General features: G+C 65.4%; 3 protein-coding genes across 4 annotated transcripts in view; 2 read left to right on the forward strand and 1 right to left on the reverse strand.

Annotated features, from left to right (window-relative positions):
• BABAM1 (BRISC and BRCA1 A complex member 1) lies at positions 1–2,513 on the forward strand (the record flags this gene model as incomplete). The annotated part of the gene is made up of 5 exons (XM_027703465.1): positions 1–31; positions 398–422; positions 694–823; positions 1,552–1,638; positions 2,313–2,513. Coding segments are annotated over 5 exons (474 nt in total), but the record flags the coding sequence as incomplete, so codon positions are not given.
• Positions 1–17,061, reverse strand: part of ABHD8 (abhydrolase domain containing 8) — a 26,562-nt gene that overhangs the window by 7,970 nt on the left and 1,531 nt on the right. Inside the window, exons 2-6 of one of the 2 annotated variants that reach the window (XR_003537326.1) lie at positions 11,206–11,941; positions 10,329–10,499; positions 10,032–10,248; positions 9,317–9,897; positions 8,175–8,181 (exon numbers count right to left, since the gene is read on the reverse strand). Coding sequence is in view for 1 of the 2 variants with exons in the window: in XM_027703471.1 (XP_027559272.1) it covers positions 9,748–9,897; positions 10,032–10,248; positions 10,329–10,499; positions 11,206–11,933 (1,266 nt within the window). In the remaining variant the exon portion in view is untranslated. Of the gene's footprint in view, positions 1–8,037; positions 9,898–10,031; positions 10,249–10,328; positions 10,500–11,205; positions 11,942–17,061 lie in introns of those variants that run through there. The other variant, XM_027703471.1, reaches the window with a different exon arrangement.
• On the forward strand, positions 5,333–7,955 carry ANKLE1 (ankyrin repeat and LEM domain containing 1). The gene is made up of 5 exons (XM_027703466.1): positions 5,333–6,201; positions 6,371–6,533; positions 6,637–6,796; positions 7,137–7,266; positions 7,631–7,955. Exons 1-5 carry the CDS (start codon positions 5,475–5,477, stop codon positions 7,798–7,800), a joined length of 1,350 nt encoding a protein of 449 aa, XP_027559267.1. The 5' UTR covers positions 5,333–5,474; the 3' UTR covers positions 7,801–7,955.

The raw sequence follows: 17,061 nt of genomic DNA on the forward strand, positions 1-17,061 counted from the left end.
GACCTGGAGACCGTCGTCTGCAAGTCCTTCAGTATCCGCCCGCCTGTGGGGCTGGGACAGGGGGGTCTCTTGGGTGCAAACAGGGTCCTTTGAGCATCTGCAGGGACCCTCGAGGCTCCTCCCTGGCATCCGGAGCATCTGGAGGCTGGAGGGGGTGCAATGGAGCTGTTGAGGTCCCCCCAAGGCAGGGGGGTAACACCAGACCCACCCACCAGACCCACATTTATTGATGTTTTCTCCCCATTTCCAGTGCCCAGTGACATCACCTCCCTCTGGGGGGGCTGCCTGGGTGTCCTGGTGCCAGCCTGGGGTTGGGATGTCCCTGGGGCGTGGGATGTGCCCGGGGGTGGGCAGGGGGGGGTCCCTGTGCCAGGCTTGATCCTTAACTGGGGTGCAGATCTGGAAGGACTCTTCAACCTGATGTGAGTACGTCTGGAGGGGCTCAGGGCTGCTGGGGGGGCTCAGGGCTGCTGGAGGGGCTCAGGGCTGCTGGGGGGGGTCAGTGGGTGCTGGGGCAGTCTGGGGGTGCTGGGTGGGGGGCTCAGAGCTCCCACCTGGCTGCAGGTTTCCCGCTTTACACCCCAAGCCTTTAACCCGAAGGGCTCCTGGGGACAGGCGCTGCTCCCCTGGGAGGGTCCCTGAGCTGGGGGTGCCAGGGGGGTCCCTGACCCACCTCCCCCTCCCCTGGCACAGCCAGCAGAAGATCGAGCTGCCGGTGACGGAGAACGTCCAGACCATCCCCCCGCCCTACGTGGTCCGGACCATCCTGGTGTTCGGGCGCCCCGGGTGCCAACCCCAGTTCTCCATGTCCGAGCACATGAAGGTGAGTCCTGTGGCACCACAACCTGGGGACAGGGGGACAGGGAGGGACTGGGGGACTGACAGGGGCCAGGAAAGCCAGTGGCATCCTGGCCTGGATGAGGAACAGTGTGGCAGCAGGAGCAGGGCAGTCATTCTGCCCCTGGACTGGGCACTGGTGAGGCCACACCTCGAGTGCTGTGCCCAGTTCTGGCCCCTCAGCTTAGGAAGGACACTGAGTGTGTCCAAAGAAAGGCAACAAGGCTGGGGATGGAACTGGAGCACAATTACTGTGAGGAGAAGCTGGTGGGGCTCAGCCTGGAGAGAAGGAGGCTCAGGGGAGACCTCATCACTCTCTACAACTCCCTGACAGGAGGGTGTAGGTGGGTGTTGGTCTCTTCTCTCAAGCCACCAGCAGTAGGACAAGAGGACACAGTCTCAAGCTGTGCCAGGGGAGGTTTAGGTTGGACATTGGGAAGAAACTCTTCACAGAGAGAGGGATCAGACATTGGAATGGGCTGCCCAGGGAGGGAGTGGATTCTCTGTCCCTGGAGGTGTTTTAAGATGAGACTGGATGTGGCATCAGTGCCATGGTCTGGGTGGCAGGGTGGTGTTGGGTCACGGGTTGGACTCGATGATCTCAGGGGTCTTTTCCAACCTCGTTGATTCTGTGAGTGCCCCCTGTGTCCCCTCCGGGTGACCTCGGTGGCTCCAGAGTTACATCCCTGGAAAAGCTCCCTGGTTCCCTTGCAGAAGATGCTGCAGTGCCCCTACTTCTTCTTCGACGTGGTTTACATCCACAACGGCCTGGAGGAGAAGGAGGAGGAGACGAGCTGGAAGGTACAGCGGGCAGGGGGGGGATTTCCTGGGAGACCCTCGGCTCATCAGGAGCTCTGTGCTCTTGGGAGGGATTGCTCCCTCACTTTGAGTGAGGAATTCTCCGTGTCAGAAAGGTGCCAGCCAGAACTGGGTCACACTGTGGGGGGGGACCAGCCTACCCCCTCACCCTTTCCTTGGGGCTGGTAATCCTGACAAATGAGGAGGCAGGGAGGGAAGAACGACCCTGAATTCCTGAAGGAGCTCTTTGAGGCCAGCCCATGGCCTGGGGAGGGGTTTGAGGGAGCTCTTTGGGGCCAATCCCTGGATCTGGGGAGGGGTTTGAGGGAGCTCTCTGGGGTCAGTCCCTGGGCCTGGGGAGGGGTTTGAAGGGGCTCTTTGGGGTCAGTCCCTGGGCCTGGGGAGGGGTTTGAGGGAGCTCTTTGGGGCCAGTCCCTGGGCCTGAGGAGGGGTTTGAGGAGGCTCTTTCAGGCCACCCCCAGTCCTGGTGGTGCTTCAGAGGAGACTGCCCTGTAAAAAGTAGGATAAAACTCAGGACGATGCAGAACAAGCCCATTCCCGGGCGGATCCCAGCGGGGTTCCCTGACCCTTGGGTGGGGTGTAAACCACCAAGGTCTCCCCGTGGCAGGGCCATCCCGCTGCCCACCCTTCCCATGTCCCTCCCGTGCCCTCCCCAGGAGATGTACGGCTTCTTCAGCAGCCTGGACACCAAGGGCACCAACTACAAGTACGAGGTGCCGCTGACGGGGCCGGCGGTGGAGCTGCACAACTGCATGGCCAAGCTGCTGGCACACCCCCTGCAGCGCCCCTTCCAGAGCCACGCGGCCTACGGGCTGCTCGAGGAGGACGAGCCCCCCGAGGTCGAGGCCACCGTCTGAGCCCCTTGGGGGGGTGGTGGGTGGCTGGGGAGGGGGTGTCGTGGCGGCTCCTGCGGGGTTTTGTTGGGACGGGGAAAGAGAGGTGTTTGCCTGACTGGTGTTGTCGTGGTGGTGCTGCGGGGTCTGGGCTCGGGGTGGGGGTTGGGGGTGCGGGGTCACCCCTCCTGGTCCTGGGGGGGTGCTGCTGGGGAAGAGTTTTGGGAGGTGCTGGGTAGAGTTGGTGAGGAGTTCTGGGAGGCACTGGGCGGTGCTGGTTCAGGGCACTGGGAGCACTGGTGCAGGCACTGGGAGGCACTGGGAGCACTGCTGCAGGCACTGGGAGACACTGGGAGCACTGGTGCAGACACTGGGAGCACTGGTGCGATCACTGGGAACACTGGTACGGTCACTGGGAGCACTGGTGCGGTCACTGGGAGCACTGGTGCAGTCACTGGGAGCACTGGTGCAGTCACTGGGAACACTGGTGCAGGCATTGGGAGCACTGGTGCGGTCACTGGGAGGCACTGGTGCAGTAACTGGGAGCACTGGGAGCGCTGGTGCTGGGAGATACCGGCGCCGGCCGCTGGGAGGCGCTGATGTTCAGGGGGCGGGGCCACGGAGCGCTTTGGCTCCGCCTCCCGGTTGTTACGTCACCGGCGGGAGATGGGTGTGGCCGCCCTCGGCCGGCTCCCATTGGCTCCTCGCCAGCCAATGAGCGGCGGCGCGGGGGGTTTGAACGTGCGCGGGGCGGGATGAGCCGAACGTAAGGGGGGGACACCGGGATACCGGGGGGACACCGGGATTCATGGGGGACACCGGGGAATACCGGGATACCGGGGGGACACCGGGGAATACTGGGATACCGGGGGGACACCGGGATCCAGGGGGGACACCGGGGAATACCGGGATACCGGGGGGACACCGGGATCCAGGGGGGACACTGGGGAATACCGGGATACCGGGGGGACACCGGGGAATACCGGGATACCGAGGGGGACACCAGGATCCAGGGGGGACACCGGGGAATACCGGGACGGGGGGGACACGGGGGCGCACCAGGACACGGGGGGGATACCGGGACCGATACCGGGATCGGGAGGGGCACGGGGGGACACCGGGACCGGAGTGGGAACACCGGGACCAAGGGGCACACACTGGGGCCGGGAGGGGACACCTGGACAGGGGGAACGCACCGGGACTGGGGGGGATACCGGGACAGGGGGGACTGCTGCTCCCCACGGTGGGGACCCCAACACCGGGGACCTGCCGGGGCCACGCAGGGTCCCCCCCCCGATGGCGCTGGAGCCTCGCTGCGGGGTGGTGGCACTTGTGTGACCCCCGGGGGGGGGGGCCGTGACCTTCACCTGCGGCCCGGGCTGGGGGTGACCCCCGCTCCCGATCCCACACTCCAGGAGTTCCCGGGAGCTGACGCCGATCCACGAAGCCGCGGCCCGGGGGTGCCGCCGGTGCCTCGGGCTCCTCCTGCGGGAACGGGGGCACCTGCGGGACCAGGTGAGCGGGGACAGGGACAGCCCTGGGCACGGGGACAGCACCCACGGGACCCTCCTGGTCGGTGGGGCGGGGGAACTGTGTCACCCCGTGGTGGCCCTGGCAGCAGTGACAGCGATGTCCCCTCACCGCAGGATGGAAAACAGGCCATGGATGTGATGCCGGAGCAGGGCTGGCCCCTCGTGGAGGGTGAGGTCCCCTGGGTGCCCCCTTGGCTGGGGTTGGGGGTCCCACCCAGCCCCCCGGTTTGGGCTGGGCACTGATTCCCGTCCCTGTCCCCAGCCCCGGGGGGGCACAGGAGGGCCCTGTCCTTCCTGACCGAGGATGACTCCGATGGCAGCATCTCCCCTGGGTTCCCTGAGGACAATTCCGAGGCCGGACCCCTCAGCAGCACCCACAGGTCCCTCCTGGAGGAGCAGGAGCTGGGGGGCCGCTGTGTCCCCCCGCTGTGGCAGGGCCGTGCCCCAGAGCCCCCATCCCTCCCCTCATGGCTCCAGGGGGACCCCAAGGGCTCTGCTGTCCCCCCACAGCCCCTGGCCTCCAGCACACTGCTCTGGGACAGGGATGAGCTCCCGGAGGGACCCCCGAGCTGGACTGGGGGGGGAAGGACGGGAGCTCCTCCCTGGGCTCCCCCCCAGGCCAGTGTTGGGGACATCCGTGTCCCCTGCCCCCAGTTTGGCCCCGGTGGGTCCCTGAGGGACCCCCGGTGCTGCAGCAGGACCTTGGGGGGACACAGAGCCCCCCTGCCCTGCCGTGGCCTGAGCAGCTGCTCCGAGATGTCCCCGAGCCCTGGTGACGGTGACATCCCTCAGCACCGCCCCGATGTCCCCTGGGGAGGGATGGGGGGTGCTGCCCCCGAAATGGGGGTGGTGGTGCCCAAGATGGGGGTTGGGGGGGTGGGACCCCCATAGCCCTGGGGACCGTGACAGCCTCGGGGACAGCAGCAGCCCTGGGGACAGCAGCAGTGCCACCGAGTGCTTTGTCACTGCCCTGGGGACCCTGGAGCCCAGCGAGGCCGGGGGAGGCCAGGGGGCTCAGCCCTGCTGTTCCCCCCCGCCCCGGGCACCCGGGGGGCTGGAATGGGGTGCAGCCCCCTCCCCAACGGGAGCTGCCCCCCGGGAGCTGCCCCCTGCCAGCCCCCCCCGCGCGGAGCGGGCTCAGGATGGGGGTTTCTGGGGGGGCTCCGGGACAGCCCCTCGCTCTGGGGGTGGCCCAGGCACGGGTGATGTGGGGGAGCTGCTCGCCCGGCTCCAGGGCTGCAGCCTCCGGGGGTCCCCGCCCCGCACCCCGCGGTCCCCTCGCAGCCCGGCCAGTGTCACCGCTGGGGATGTCACCCCCCGGGGCCAGGAGCCCCCCGGGCACCGCCACATCACCCCCAGGACCAGGAGCCGCATCCGGGCGGCCGCGGCGCGGCTCAACTCCTCCTCCTCCTCCTCCTCCTCTTCCTCCTCCCTCTTCAACGGGACGCTGCCGATGCCCTGGAGACCACCCAGGATCAGATCCCCCCGGGGGGTCCCCAGGGACCCTGCCACCTCCCCGGGACACTGTGTCACCTCGCGGGACGAGGATGTGTCCGGGGAGGACGGAGAGGGGACAGACTCTTTGGAAGACACCCAGATCCTGCCCGGAGCCCCCCATTCACCCCCGGCGGGGGTCGGCAGCTCTCCCGGCTCCAGCCCCACGGTCTTGCTGTGCCCTGGGGACCCTGGATCCCCCCCCAATCCCCCATCAGGCCCTCGGGGCTCCCCCCACCCCGGCGTGCTGGAGGGTGGCTCTGGGTGGCAGCGCCACTCGCCCTCGAGGACGCCCCAGTTCCAGTGGCCCCGCGGTAGCTCCAGGCACCTTCTGGCCCCACAAGCATCCAGCAGTGCCAGGGGGGACCTGGGCCCCCCGTTCGTGCCACTGTCACCCCCCGGCTGTGGCCCCCACTGCTCCGGGGAGCCTCGAGAGGACGAGGGGCAGGGACTGTCACCCCCCGAGTGTCACAGTCCCGGCACAGCGGCCACCCCCAGCCCCGAGGACGCCATGGACCGGGATGGTCGAGTGTCCCCGGTGTCCCCGGGGCCCCTCTCGGACCAAAGTCTGCGGCGGCGGCTGCGGGAGCTGGGGGAGGACCCGGGACCCGTCACCGACCTCACCCGGGGGCTCTACCGGCGGCGGCTGCGGGAGCTGGGCACGGGGCACGGCGGGGAGCCGCAGGGTGAGTCTGGGCATCCCCGTCCTGGGGGACCCACCCCGGGGTTCCCATCCAACCTGGCAGCTCCCCGTGGGGGTGGGGGTGGGTATAGGGGGGTGGGGGCCGTGGTGATGGGCACGGGGGGCTGCACTGAGGCTCACGGTGGTCCCCAATGCTGACACGGCCCCCCCAGGGCACAGCCCGGAGCTGGTGGCTGCGCTGAGGACCGGCCACATCCCCGACTGTGCCCAGGACGAGCTGGCGCTGGCGCAGCAGTTCGAGCGTCCCGACCGCGGCCGGCACTGGCGGGAGGGGCTGCTCAAGTCCAGCTTCAACTACCTCCTCCTCGACCCCAGGTAGGGCCACGGCACCGTGCCCGCTGTTCCCTGTGCCAGCAGGGCCCAAAGGGGGGGACTCCTGCGAGGCATCAAGGCTCTGAGGTGGAGTTTGTACCCCCAGGACTACCCAGGACCTGCCCCTGCGCTGCCCCCGCCTGAGCCCGGCCCAGAGCTTCCAGACCTTCGTCAGCGCCGTGTTCTACGTGGGCAAGGGCACCCGGGCCAGGCCCTACTGCCACCTGGCCGAGGCCCTGGGCCAGCACCGGGCAGGGACACGGCGGGTGGGGAGGGCTGGGGGCCCCGGGGGGGTGGGTGTGGGGGGCTGTGGGCTGTGGGGAGGGGTGTGAGGGCTGCACTGGGGGGGCTGAGTGCTGTGGGGGTGGGCATGGGGGGCTTCCATGGGGGGCTTGAGGCCCTGAGGGTGGGCACAAAGGGCTGGGGACCACGGTGAGGGACGTATGGGGGCTGCACCGAAGGCTTGAGGCGTGGCCGTGGTGATGGGCATAAAGGGGGGACTTGGGGCCACGGTGACGGGCACGGGGGGGCTGGGGACTATAGGTATGGGCACGAGGGCTGTGCTGGGCACTGATGGCCCTGCTGACGGTCCCCGCCGTCCCGCAGGGCTGCCCCAAGGTGCGGCGCATCCTGGAGATCTGGGAGAGCGGACACGGCGTCATCTCCATGCTCTGCTTCCAGAACAGGGTCCCGGCAGAGGCCTACACGAGGGAGGGCTGCATGGTGGAGGCGCTGGGTGAGCAGGGTGGGGGGATCCTGGGGCTGCCCCGACCCCCAGCACAGCCCCTGGTGTCGGCTCTGCCGCTGCCCCCTCTCCCGCTGTCCTTCTGCCACCCCTCCAGGAGCCGGGGGCTGCAGGGGGGTCATGGAGGGGGGTGCAGCCCATCCGGGGGACTTTGGGATTCCCAGTTCCCACTGCAGGGTCTGGTGCAGCCCCCAAATCCCCCATTCCCAGTGGGAAAAGCTGCCTGGGGGTGGGTGCTGGTGGGGGGTGTGTGGCTACCTCTGTCCTCACAGGGCTGTGGGTGCTGGTGGGGATCACTGGATCGGATCCGTGGGTGCTGACCCTGTTCCCATGGGTGCTGTCCCCCTCCCCACAGGCCTGCAGACCCTCACCAACCAGCGCAAGGGGCACTGCTACGGCGTGGCCGCGGGCTGGGCGCCCGAGCGGCGCCGGCGCCTGGGGGTGCACATGTTGCACCGGGCCATGAGCATCTTCCTGGCCGAGGGCGAGCGGCAGCTCCGGCCCGGGGACATCCCGGGGAGGTGACCGTGCTCGGGTCGGGGGGGGAGGGGGGCAGCTTTTATGTCGTGACCGCTGCGAAGATTGTTTCTGTTTTTCCTATTTCCCCGGCCGGGGGATCAATAAATCGCTGCGGGGCTGGGTTTGCCCGAAGAATTCCCGGTTGTGGGAGATTCCTGGAGATTCGCATCCCTGCTCCGCTGTGCACAGGGACAAGGAGAAGGACCGCCCCCCCCGTCTCCAGCAGGCAGTGGGACACGGCTGGGCTGTAGCACGGCTTTACTGGGTGGAATGGCACTAACGCGGCGTCGGCGGCGGGTTCCGTGTGCGTTTGCCTCGGCTCGAGCACAAGCGATGTGGGGACAGAGCCCGGGGGGGGACGGAGGTGGCAGAGCTGCGACCCCCCGGCTGGCCGGGGAGGGGGGGCACGGCGGGGGCAAAGCCGTGTCTGGGGGGACGTTTGGTGGAATTTCTGGGCACCCTCTGCAGCCCCCGGGGTGTGCTGGGGGGGTTCTCCCTGGGCAGGACGGGGTGGGAGGGGGCAGAGGGAGATGGTCTGAACCCAGGGGGCTTAAAATTCTCATTATGAGACAGCGGTGGGAAGGGCAGGCACTGGCAGAGGGGGCACAGGGGACACGTCACTCGGGGTCTGCTGGACCCTTCCTCTTCCACATCCTTCAGTTTGGGGACAAGAGTGGGCTCAGCCCCCGGGGAAGGTGCTTTGCAGGGTGATCCCAGCTCTGGTGGGAGCAGCCCTGCCCAGGAGGTCCCCTCTGAGCCCCCTGGGGGTGCCTCGGTGCGGTGCCAGCCCCGTTCAGGGCACAGGGGCCGGGTGGGACGGGGGCCGAGGGTGAGGTTTCTGTGGGACTCGTCATTTCTTTGGTTTAGATGGGTGGAGCGAGGGGCAAACAAAGCGGGAGCGGGGCGGGCGAGGCTGGGCCTGCCCTGGGAACAGCATCCTCCCGGTTTTCCAGGAGCCCCGGGAAGCTGAGATGGTACTTCCCGGGTACTTCCTCCACCCTGCCCAGCTCCCGGCAGCAGGATGGGAAGCACAGGGGTGGGAGGGGATGGGTTATGTACAGAACAGTGTCAGTGATGGTGTCTGTTGGGATCAGGTGGTCCTGGTTCACTTCCTCGCTCCCGTGTTGCTCCGAGACCCTGCGGATCCATCCGGGAGCTGTCGGGAGGGACGGACACAGCGGCTATGGGATGGGGTATTGCTGCTCCCCTGGGGGACGGGGAACGGGGGTGATCCCAGGGGGAGTTTGTGGTGTGTCCCGGAGCCGAGGAGGAGCTGGGGAGGGCGGGTGGCTCCAGGGGGGCTGCGGCAGCGGGATGGGGAGCGGGGGCTCTGCGGAAGCGCTGCGGGACCTAAAGCGATGGAAGGGGGACCGCGGGGGGGACGTGGGAGAGCTCAGGCTCGGCTCTGCCACAGCCAGGCCGGTCCCACCGCGGTCCTGGCCGTGCCCACGGAGGCAGGACACCTCCTCATCCTCTGTGCAGGAGCTGCTGCCATCCACAAGGAGCCCCTCGAAGCCGGGACGTGGCTCGAGAGGCAAATCCCGCTGCTGAGGCCGAAGAGCCTTTGGCTTCCCCTTTAAAGCAATCCCAGCTCAGGTCCTCCGGCCCTCCTGGAGCCCCTGCGAGTCCTTCCCGTTCTGCCGCGGGTGGGACCAGTCCCCGGAGGTGTCGCTGCGTGAGGAAAATAACACTACAAAGGAACAGGATGAAGACGCTCCGGCGCCGTCCCCGCGGGGGTGGGGACCAGGTCTGCCGTGTTCCCGCTGCCGGCCCTGCACTCCCTGCCCTGGGGGAGCCTCCCTGCTCCCCCTCCAGCCTCCGGCACGGCCGGGAAACCAAACGGGCTGCGCTCCCGACGAGGGCAGCCCCCGGAGCCCCTCCGCTCTCACAAACCCCTCTGCGCTCCGAAACATCTCTCCCATGGGAGCAGCCCGGTCTCCGTGTCCCGCTGCCTTATTTCTTCTCCCCGTGCCCGTCCCCAGCTGGCGTCTCGGGCTCCCACAGGACGAACTCGTGGAGCAGCGTGTTCACCGTCTCGGGGCACTCCATCATCACCATGTGGCTGCCCTCGTCGATCACCTTCAGGAAGGCGATCAGCAGGATCTGCGGGAGGAGGGGTGGTGGCACAGGGTCGGCGCTGGGAGGAGTCCCCCGGGCGACCCGCCCCCGGCCCCACTCACAGGATCAACACGAAAAGACCTCTGAGGCCGAGCGTAGCCTCTCGCCCCGCCCCGTACCTCGGCCATCCTCTGGTCCTCTTCCACCGGGACGAACTTGTCGTGCATGCCGTGGACCAGGAGCACGGGCACGGCCAGCTCGGCGTGGTACACCTCGTCCCCCTCGGGCCAGTACTGCCCGCTCATCATGGCCCGCAGCACGAAGGACGAGACGTTGAAGGCGTTGCCTTCCTTCAGCAGCTGCTTCTCTTTGGCACCTTGGCGGGCAAAGCCGGCCCTGCCGGAGGGAGCCGGGGGTCAGGGGCACGGAGGGGGAAGGATGAGGCGTCCCTGCCCCTCACCAGCGTGGCCACTCACTTGAGGAAGCTCCAGGCCAGGCAGGGGGACAGGCAGTGCAGGACGCACGTGGGCATGTTGAAGATGGAGCACAGGCTGGGCTCCAGCGCTGTGGGGCCCCCGCCGTTGATCATGATCACCTTATGGACCAGGTCTGGGTACTCGTGGGCGAGGAAGGTGCAGAAGGACACCCTGCGGGGACAGACAGACATGGGGACCACACCCTGACCCCTGAGGGCCTGGCACAGGTTGCCCAGAGAGGCTGTGGCTGCCCCATCCCTGGAAGTGTCCAAGGCCGGGTTGGACGGGGCTCGGAGCGACCTGGGCTGGTGGAAGGTGTCCCTGCCCATGGCAGGGGGTTGAGACTGGGTGGGCTTTAAGGTCCCTTCCCACCAAAGCCATTCCAGGATTCTGTGATCCCAAGGACCTGTGGCTACACCCCTTTGTTTGACCCCTGCTCCCCCTTTCTGGGGTGGGGGACACAAACCCCCCAGCAGAGGGGCTGAGCCGGGGCTTTCACTCCTGCCCAGAGCAGAGCAGGGTGCTGGGACCCACTTGGGTGCCCGCCAGCCTGACCCAGCCTTGTCCTGGTCTAATCCTGCCCGTCTCCAAGCCGGCTCCAGCTCCCTCTCCTCCCAGGCACTGCTTAGTGTCTGTCTAATTGACTTTCTTGAGCTTACCCTATTTATAGGCCGTGCTCTGCCAGCTTCCCCACCGGAGGCCAGGCTCTGGGATTAGCTGGGCCCAGGGACACCCCCCAAGAGGATGTAGGAGATCAGAACCGAGGGATAAACCCGGCACAGGAACCCCCACGCCCCCGAGGCGCGGGATCTGTCGGGCGTTCGCCGCCAAGGAGGGGACTGGGGGGGTGGATCCATCCCTTCTCCAGGCCCCTTACCCATAGGAATGTCCTATCAGGATGTTCCTCTTCTTGGCGTAGCGCTTGAACACGGCCCTCATGTCCTCGGCCAGCGCGTAGAAGGTGTAGGCGGCGGCGATCTGGGGGGCCGAGCTGCAGCCGTGCCCCGCCAGGTCCGGGGCCACCACCTCGTAGCCCAGCTTGGTAAAGAAGTCCAGCTGCTCCTTCCAGATGTCCAGGGAGCCGCCCACGCCATGGATGAAGAATAGCACCACGTCGCCGTGCGTCCCCTTGCAGCTCGTGATCTGCTTCCTGCAGTCGATGTTCACCACCTTCTTGGGCTTGCGCTTGCGGCGCTTCCCGGGCGCCGCGTCCCGGGCGCCGCATCCCGGCGTCCCCGCCGGGGCCTGGCCGGCAGCCTCGGACAGCTCCAGCTCCACGGTGCCGCCGGGCTCGGCTGCGCCGCCGGGGCCGGGCAGGATCTCGGAGCGCACGGCGTCGCCCAGGTTCTCGATCACCAGCTGCCCGTTGCGGTACAGGGTGATCCGGCGCTTGCAGTGAACCACCCCCCGCTCGGGCTGCGCCTCCTCGGGCTCCTCCGGGGCCGGCCGGGCGGGAACGCTGTGCCTGACCCGCAGGATCCGCCCCGGCTTCACCTCCACGAAGCTGTAGCCGTCGCTGGACTCAACGCTGTCCAGCGGCCCCACGGCGTTGGTGGTTTTGCCCATGAGGCAGCAGAGGAGCCCATCGGTGATGCTGTTCAGCATTATGCTCCCTGCAGAGAGGGCCAGCGGGGAAAAGGGGGGTTAGGAGGCGGCTCCAGCACCCAGAGGGGTCCTGGCTGGGGCACTGGGGAGCAGTGACAGCCCCGTCCCCTCTCCTTCGCTGCCGGCCCCGGGAAGAGCCGTGGTGGCACAGGGGATGCCTTTGGGGTGGTGGTGATGCTCCCCAAAATCACAGCCCTGCTCAGCCTCCTGCCCGTGGGCTGAGGGGTCAGATCCCAGGGGGATCCGGCATTCCCTGTCCTGCTCTGTCCGGGCCATGTCCTTGTCACCCAGCAGCCCCCGTCACGCAACCGCAGCCCCCCAAGGAGGGATCTGCTCTGACCGAGGGGAGAAGCACGGAAAGAAAAGCCTGTTTGAGACAAAAAACTCTCTTTTCAGCCCCAAATATGGAGCGAAGGGAAGAGTCAGCGCTGGGAATGCATTATTTATACCAATTAAATATATATATACACGCGTCTCGAGTCTGAACCACCGATCCAGCAGCGAGGTGGGAACGACAGCGACGGGAGATGAAGGATTTAATTAAAACCACTCCACAAACCACGGCTGAAAATAACACAGCAAGAGAAGGAAGGGGGGGTGAACCCCCTCCCACATCCCCGTGTGGGCTGGGGGGGATGTGACACTGCCCTTGATGTCCCCAGGGCTCATTCCTTGGCTTTGGGAGAGGCTGTGGACTGGGGAGACCACTGAGCCTGGGGAGGGGGGAGGCTGGTGGCACCGGGGACACCGATGCCAGGCCTGGAGCCCGGCGGTGCCAGAGGGGCTGGAAGGTCCCTGGCTGGCAGCCGGGAGGGTGTTAATTATTGATGAGGCAAAACACGGTGAATTATTGATGCCAAGGGGCAGAGAAGCGGAACGGGCGCCGCGCAAAGGGCTGGGCCTGCAGGAGGGGGCACCGGGCACCCACTGCCACCCCCCTGGAGGAGGACAAGAGTGTTCCCAGCCAGGAATTTAATGGATAAATCCCAGTGATCCTTCAGAAGCAGCCCCTCAGCTCCCCCGAGCAGCCTGACAGGGTTACAAGCACCGGGCTGGCAGATCATGCCAAGGAAAACCAGGCTGGAGGCAGGTTGGGAGTGCAGGGGTCCCTCTCCGTGGATTTTAACACTCATTCCATCTGGGAACGCCAACACCAGACCCTCCTCAGTGACTCCAACGGACCTAAACATGCCCAATGCATTCCCAGAGACTGGACAGGCTCCCGAGTGCTCCAGCCCCAGCACAACCCCCTGCTCGAGGGTTTTCCCAGGAAAACCAGGCAGGCCATGCTGGTAACAGTTCCCTTGGCAAGGCCAGGGTGGTTTATCCAGGGAGTGCTGCCAGCCCTGGGAACAGCAGCCAGGGTTTGATTCTCACCCAGCTCTGTCAGGCATGGTGTCCTGACTCCCACACACGCACCAGCAAGGATCAGGTCCTGGACACAGGGATTGGGAATGAGCAGAGCTGGGCCTGGGGGCTCCTTCTCCTCTGGGGCTCCCCTGGCACTGGGCAGGGCAGTCCCAGCTCTCTGTGGGATCAATAATCTCTTTCTGGATACAAACCCATCCGTGCAGGATCCGGCTGCACCAAGAGCTCTCCAGCTCCCTGGATGCTCCAGGGATGGACCCATCCAAGCTGCTGAGCTTGAAGGTCTCGGAGCCCTGGGAAGGAGAAGCCAAATCCAGAGCTGGCTGGCAGAAGCTGCGCTTCCAGTTGGGAGCTGGGCCCGGGGAACTGGCACCAGCCTGGCTGGAGCCCCAGCTGGAGGATGCCCGGCTGCCCTTGCACTGTCCGTGCTCCGTGCCAGCCTTGGGAGGCTCTTGGTCCCTGAACTCTGAGCTGGGAATGCTGAACAGAGGGATGGGATGGGCAGAAAACAGGGAGATGGGAAGTGAGGCAGCCCCTGAGCCCCTGCAACCCGCACAGCCCCAGGTACCAGCCCATGGGGCCGGGATGTGATCCCGCCTCTGATTCCCACAAAGCCTGTCCTGGCACTGAGCCCCCATTCCACAAGGTCCCGGGGATGTCGGTGTGGATTATAACCAGGAGCCCTGGCCAGCCCGCCCCAACATTGATTAACTCCTCGGGATTAACTCAATTAGTCCCTCCTGTTCATTCCCAGAATTGATTTGCTGGAAGGCTCTGGCAGCGAGGAGGGAGCTCTGCAGGCACATCCAAGGGCTCGGGCTCCGGCCTTGGAGCTGCCCTCTGGCATCACCAGCACTGGGCAGGAGCCTGGATCCCTCTGCAAGAGGGGGATCCCACTCCAAGGGGGGTATCCAAGGGGGGTATCCACTTGGATATATCCAGGCTGGAGATCACGGTCCAGGATGTGGCCGTTCCCGATGTGTATCTGAGCAAACAAATCCCGGAATCGTGGAATGGTTAAGGTTGGAAAAGCCCTCTAAGATCATGGAATCCAACCATTCAGCAGCACCACTGGAGCCGTGTCCCCGAGTGCCACATCCACACACGCCTCCTGAACGCTTCCAGGGACAACATGGAGCACATCCCGGCCGGGGGCGTTCCGTGGGAACCGGAGGGACGGGAGGTAAAGCGGCTCCGTGTCAGGCCTTGTTTTGGGGCTGGGAAGCAAAAGATTCCCGTCTCCCACCTCCCACACACCTCCTCGAAGCCAGCGCTCCGTCTGCCGCCGAGCAGGCAGCCAGAAACATCCAGGGATGTTCCCTGGGCGAGATGAAAGGGGCTGGAAATGAAACCAGATGGATGCGAGGAACTTTGCAAGGATGCGGGTAACCATGGCGACAAGCTGCTTTTTTTTCCCCCCCCCCATCCCGGCTCCCTCCATCGCCGCTCCCGGCTGGGAGCGGGATTTCGGCACCGGTTACATAAGGCCAGGCACAACAATGAGTCAGGCACGGCGGGATCCTGCCCTCGGATCCGTCCCATCCCTGTCCCGAGGGTTTGGGAAGGCGGCGGCATCGCCCCGAGGCCGTACAAGCATCGTGGTCACCCCCCCCGAAAAAAAACCCACCTGCCCCCAGGAAACCGCTCCCAGCAGAGATGGGATGTCCGAGGGATGCTGGGGAAGGGTCCCAGGATTCAGCCCTAGCCCTAGGGATCATCCATGAGGAGTTCCCTGGCTGGGGGAAAAACAACTTCCTGACCTACTTCGGGGCTGCAGAGCCTCGGCTTTGGTACCACGGGGAGGGACCGTGGCACGGCCGGGGAAACGTGGGATGAGATGGGATGTGGCAGCGAGGAGGGAGGAGAGGCTGAGGGGGGGATGTGACAGGCGGGGACACGGGGCTGGCACAGGGATGGGGGGCTGGCACAGGGTTTGGGGGGCTGGCACAGGGGATGGGGGATGGCACGGGGGATGGGGGATGGCACGGGGGACATGGGAGTGACACAGAATCCATGGAGCTGACACGGGAATGTGGGGTGACACAGAGTCCATGGGAATGACAGGGAGGACATGGGAATGACACAGGGGGACATGGGAGTGACACAGATGATGTGGGAATGACACAGAGTCTATGGGAATGACATGGGGGGACATGGGAATGAATGGGAGTCACACAGGAAACATGGGAATGACACAGAGTCCATGGGAATGACATGGGGGACATGGGAATGACATGGGGGACATGAGAGTGACACAGATGATGTGGGAATGACACAGAGTCCGTGGGGCTGGCACAGGAGTGTCCATGGGGTCCATGGGGGTCCCTGGGGTGACACAGGGGATGTGGGGCTAATCCTGAGCCCATGGGGCTGTCACAGGGGTCATGGGGCTAATCCCGAGCCCACAGGGCTGACACAGGGGACATGGGGCTGACACTGAGCCCGTGGGGCTGGCCCTGAGCCCCTGGTGTGGTGTACCAGGGCAGTGCCCATGCCTGTGCCACCACACCGTGGTCACACTTACAGCCACACCAGGATGGACCAGCCAAGCCAGCTCTTCCATTGCCATTCCAGCAGGGAAGAGGGTCACCCTGCCCCAAAGAGCCCCTGCTCCTGCCTCCCTGGGCCCTGCCCCTGCACAGACCACTGGGGACAGCCAATATCCCAAACATCCAGGGGGCTGGGAGTGACCAAAATCTCCTCCTCCTCCTCCTCCTGCTCGGGGAGACCACTCACCCCTGCCAAGAGAAGTCCTGGGAAACATTTCATCCCAATAAACAAACCAAGAGCAACATTTCCCACAGGGACAGTGGGAGTTGGTGCCAGAACCCACGGCCTTGAACGTCCCCAAAATCCCCTCAGCACCCCCATCCCCTCCCAACCCAGAGCTCTGCATCCTCTCAGGGAGCAGCAGGGACTTGGAATCTGCTGATTCCTTGCAGATCCTCGGAGGGGAAGCTCCAGAGGGGAGCAGGAGCTGTGCTGCAGCCCCAATCCCACCTGCCAGAACAATTTGTTGGGCTCTAATCCCTTCCCCCCCGGGGCTCCCGAGCGTTAATGATGACACACGACCCTCCTGAGGAATGGGCAGATGTTATCCTGCTCTTCCCACCCTCTCCCAGTCCTTCCCTCTCAGCAAAGTGCACAAACTGCAGCACTAAATGCATCAGAGCGGGTTTGTTTAAGCACTGAGCACAGAGAAATGCAAGAAAATCTTTAGGCTGCCTGATCTCGGCCCTGGGAAGTAAAATTCCCCCCAGAAAAAACGGGAAAACCCACTTCAGCTGGATTTATTCTTCCATGCCTGCTTCCCTGTCCGGAAATAATTACAGGAGTGTTACCAGGGGTAAGGAATCAGGAAGGGTGTAGCTGGGGACAAACAGCCAGCCATGAAAATCCTCAGGGATGCAGCTGGAGAGGGGGATGGACTGGGATGGACTGGTCCTGGGACTGCACCGTGGATCCCAGGGGACGTGGATAAATTGTGTTCAGGCAAGGAATGGCATGTGAGGGAAAGGAGAGTGTCCATGAGGCACAGGGAAGGGAAAGGGGAGCGGGGAAAGGGGAGCATCCAGTAGGGAAATGGGAACATCCATAGGGCAAAGGGAAGGGAAGAGAAAGGAGAGTAGGGAAAGGGGAGCATCCATAAGGCAAAGGGAAGGGAAAGGAGAGCAGGGAAAGGAGATCATCCATAAGGCAAAGGGAAGGGAGAGGAGAGCAGGGAAAGGAGATCATCCATAAGGCAAAGGGAAGGGAAAGG

The sequence above is a fragment of the Neopelma chrysocephalum genome, unplaced genomic scaffold, assembly GCF_003984885.1.
Source record: "Neopelma chrysocephalum unplaced genomic scaffold, ASM398488v2 Primary Assembly neopelma1_231, whole genome shotgun sequence".
NCBI lineage: Eukaryota > Metazoa > Chordata > Aves > Passeriformes > Pipridae > Neopelma > Neopelma chrysocephalum.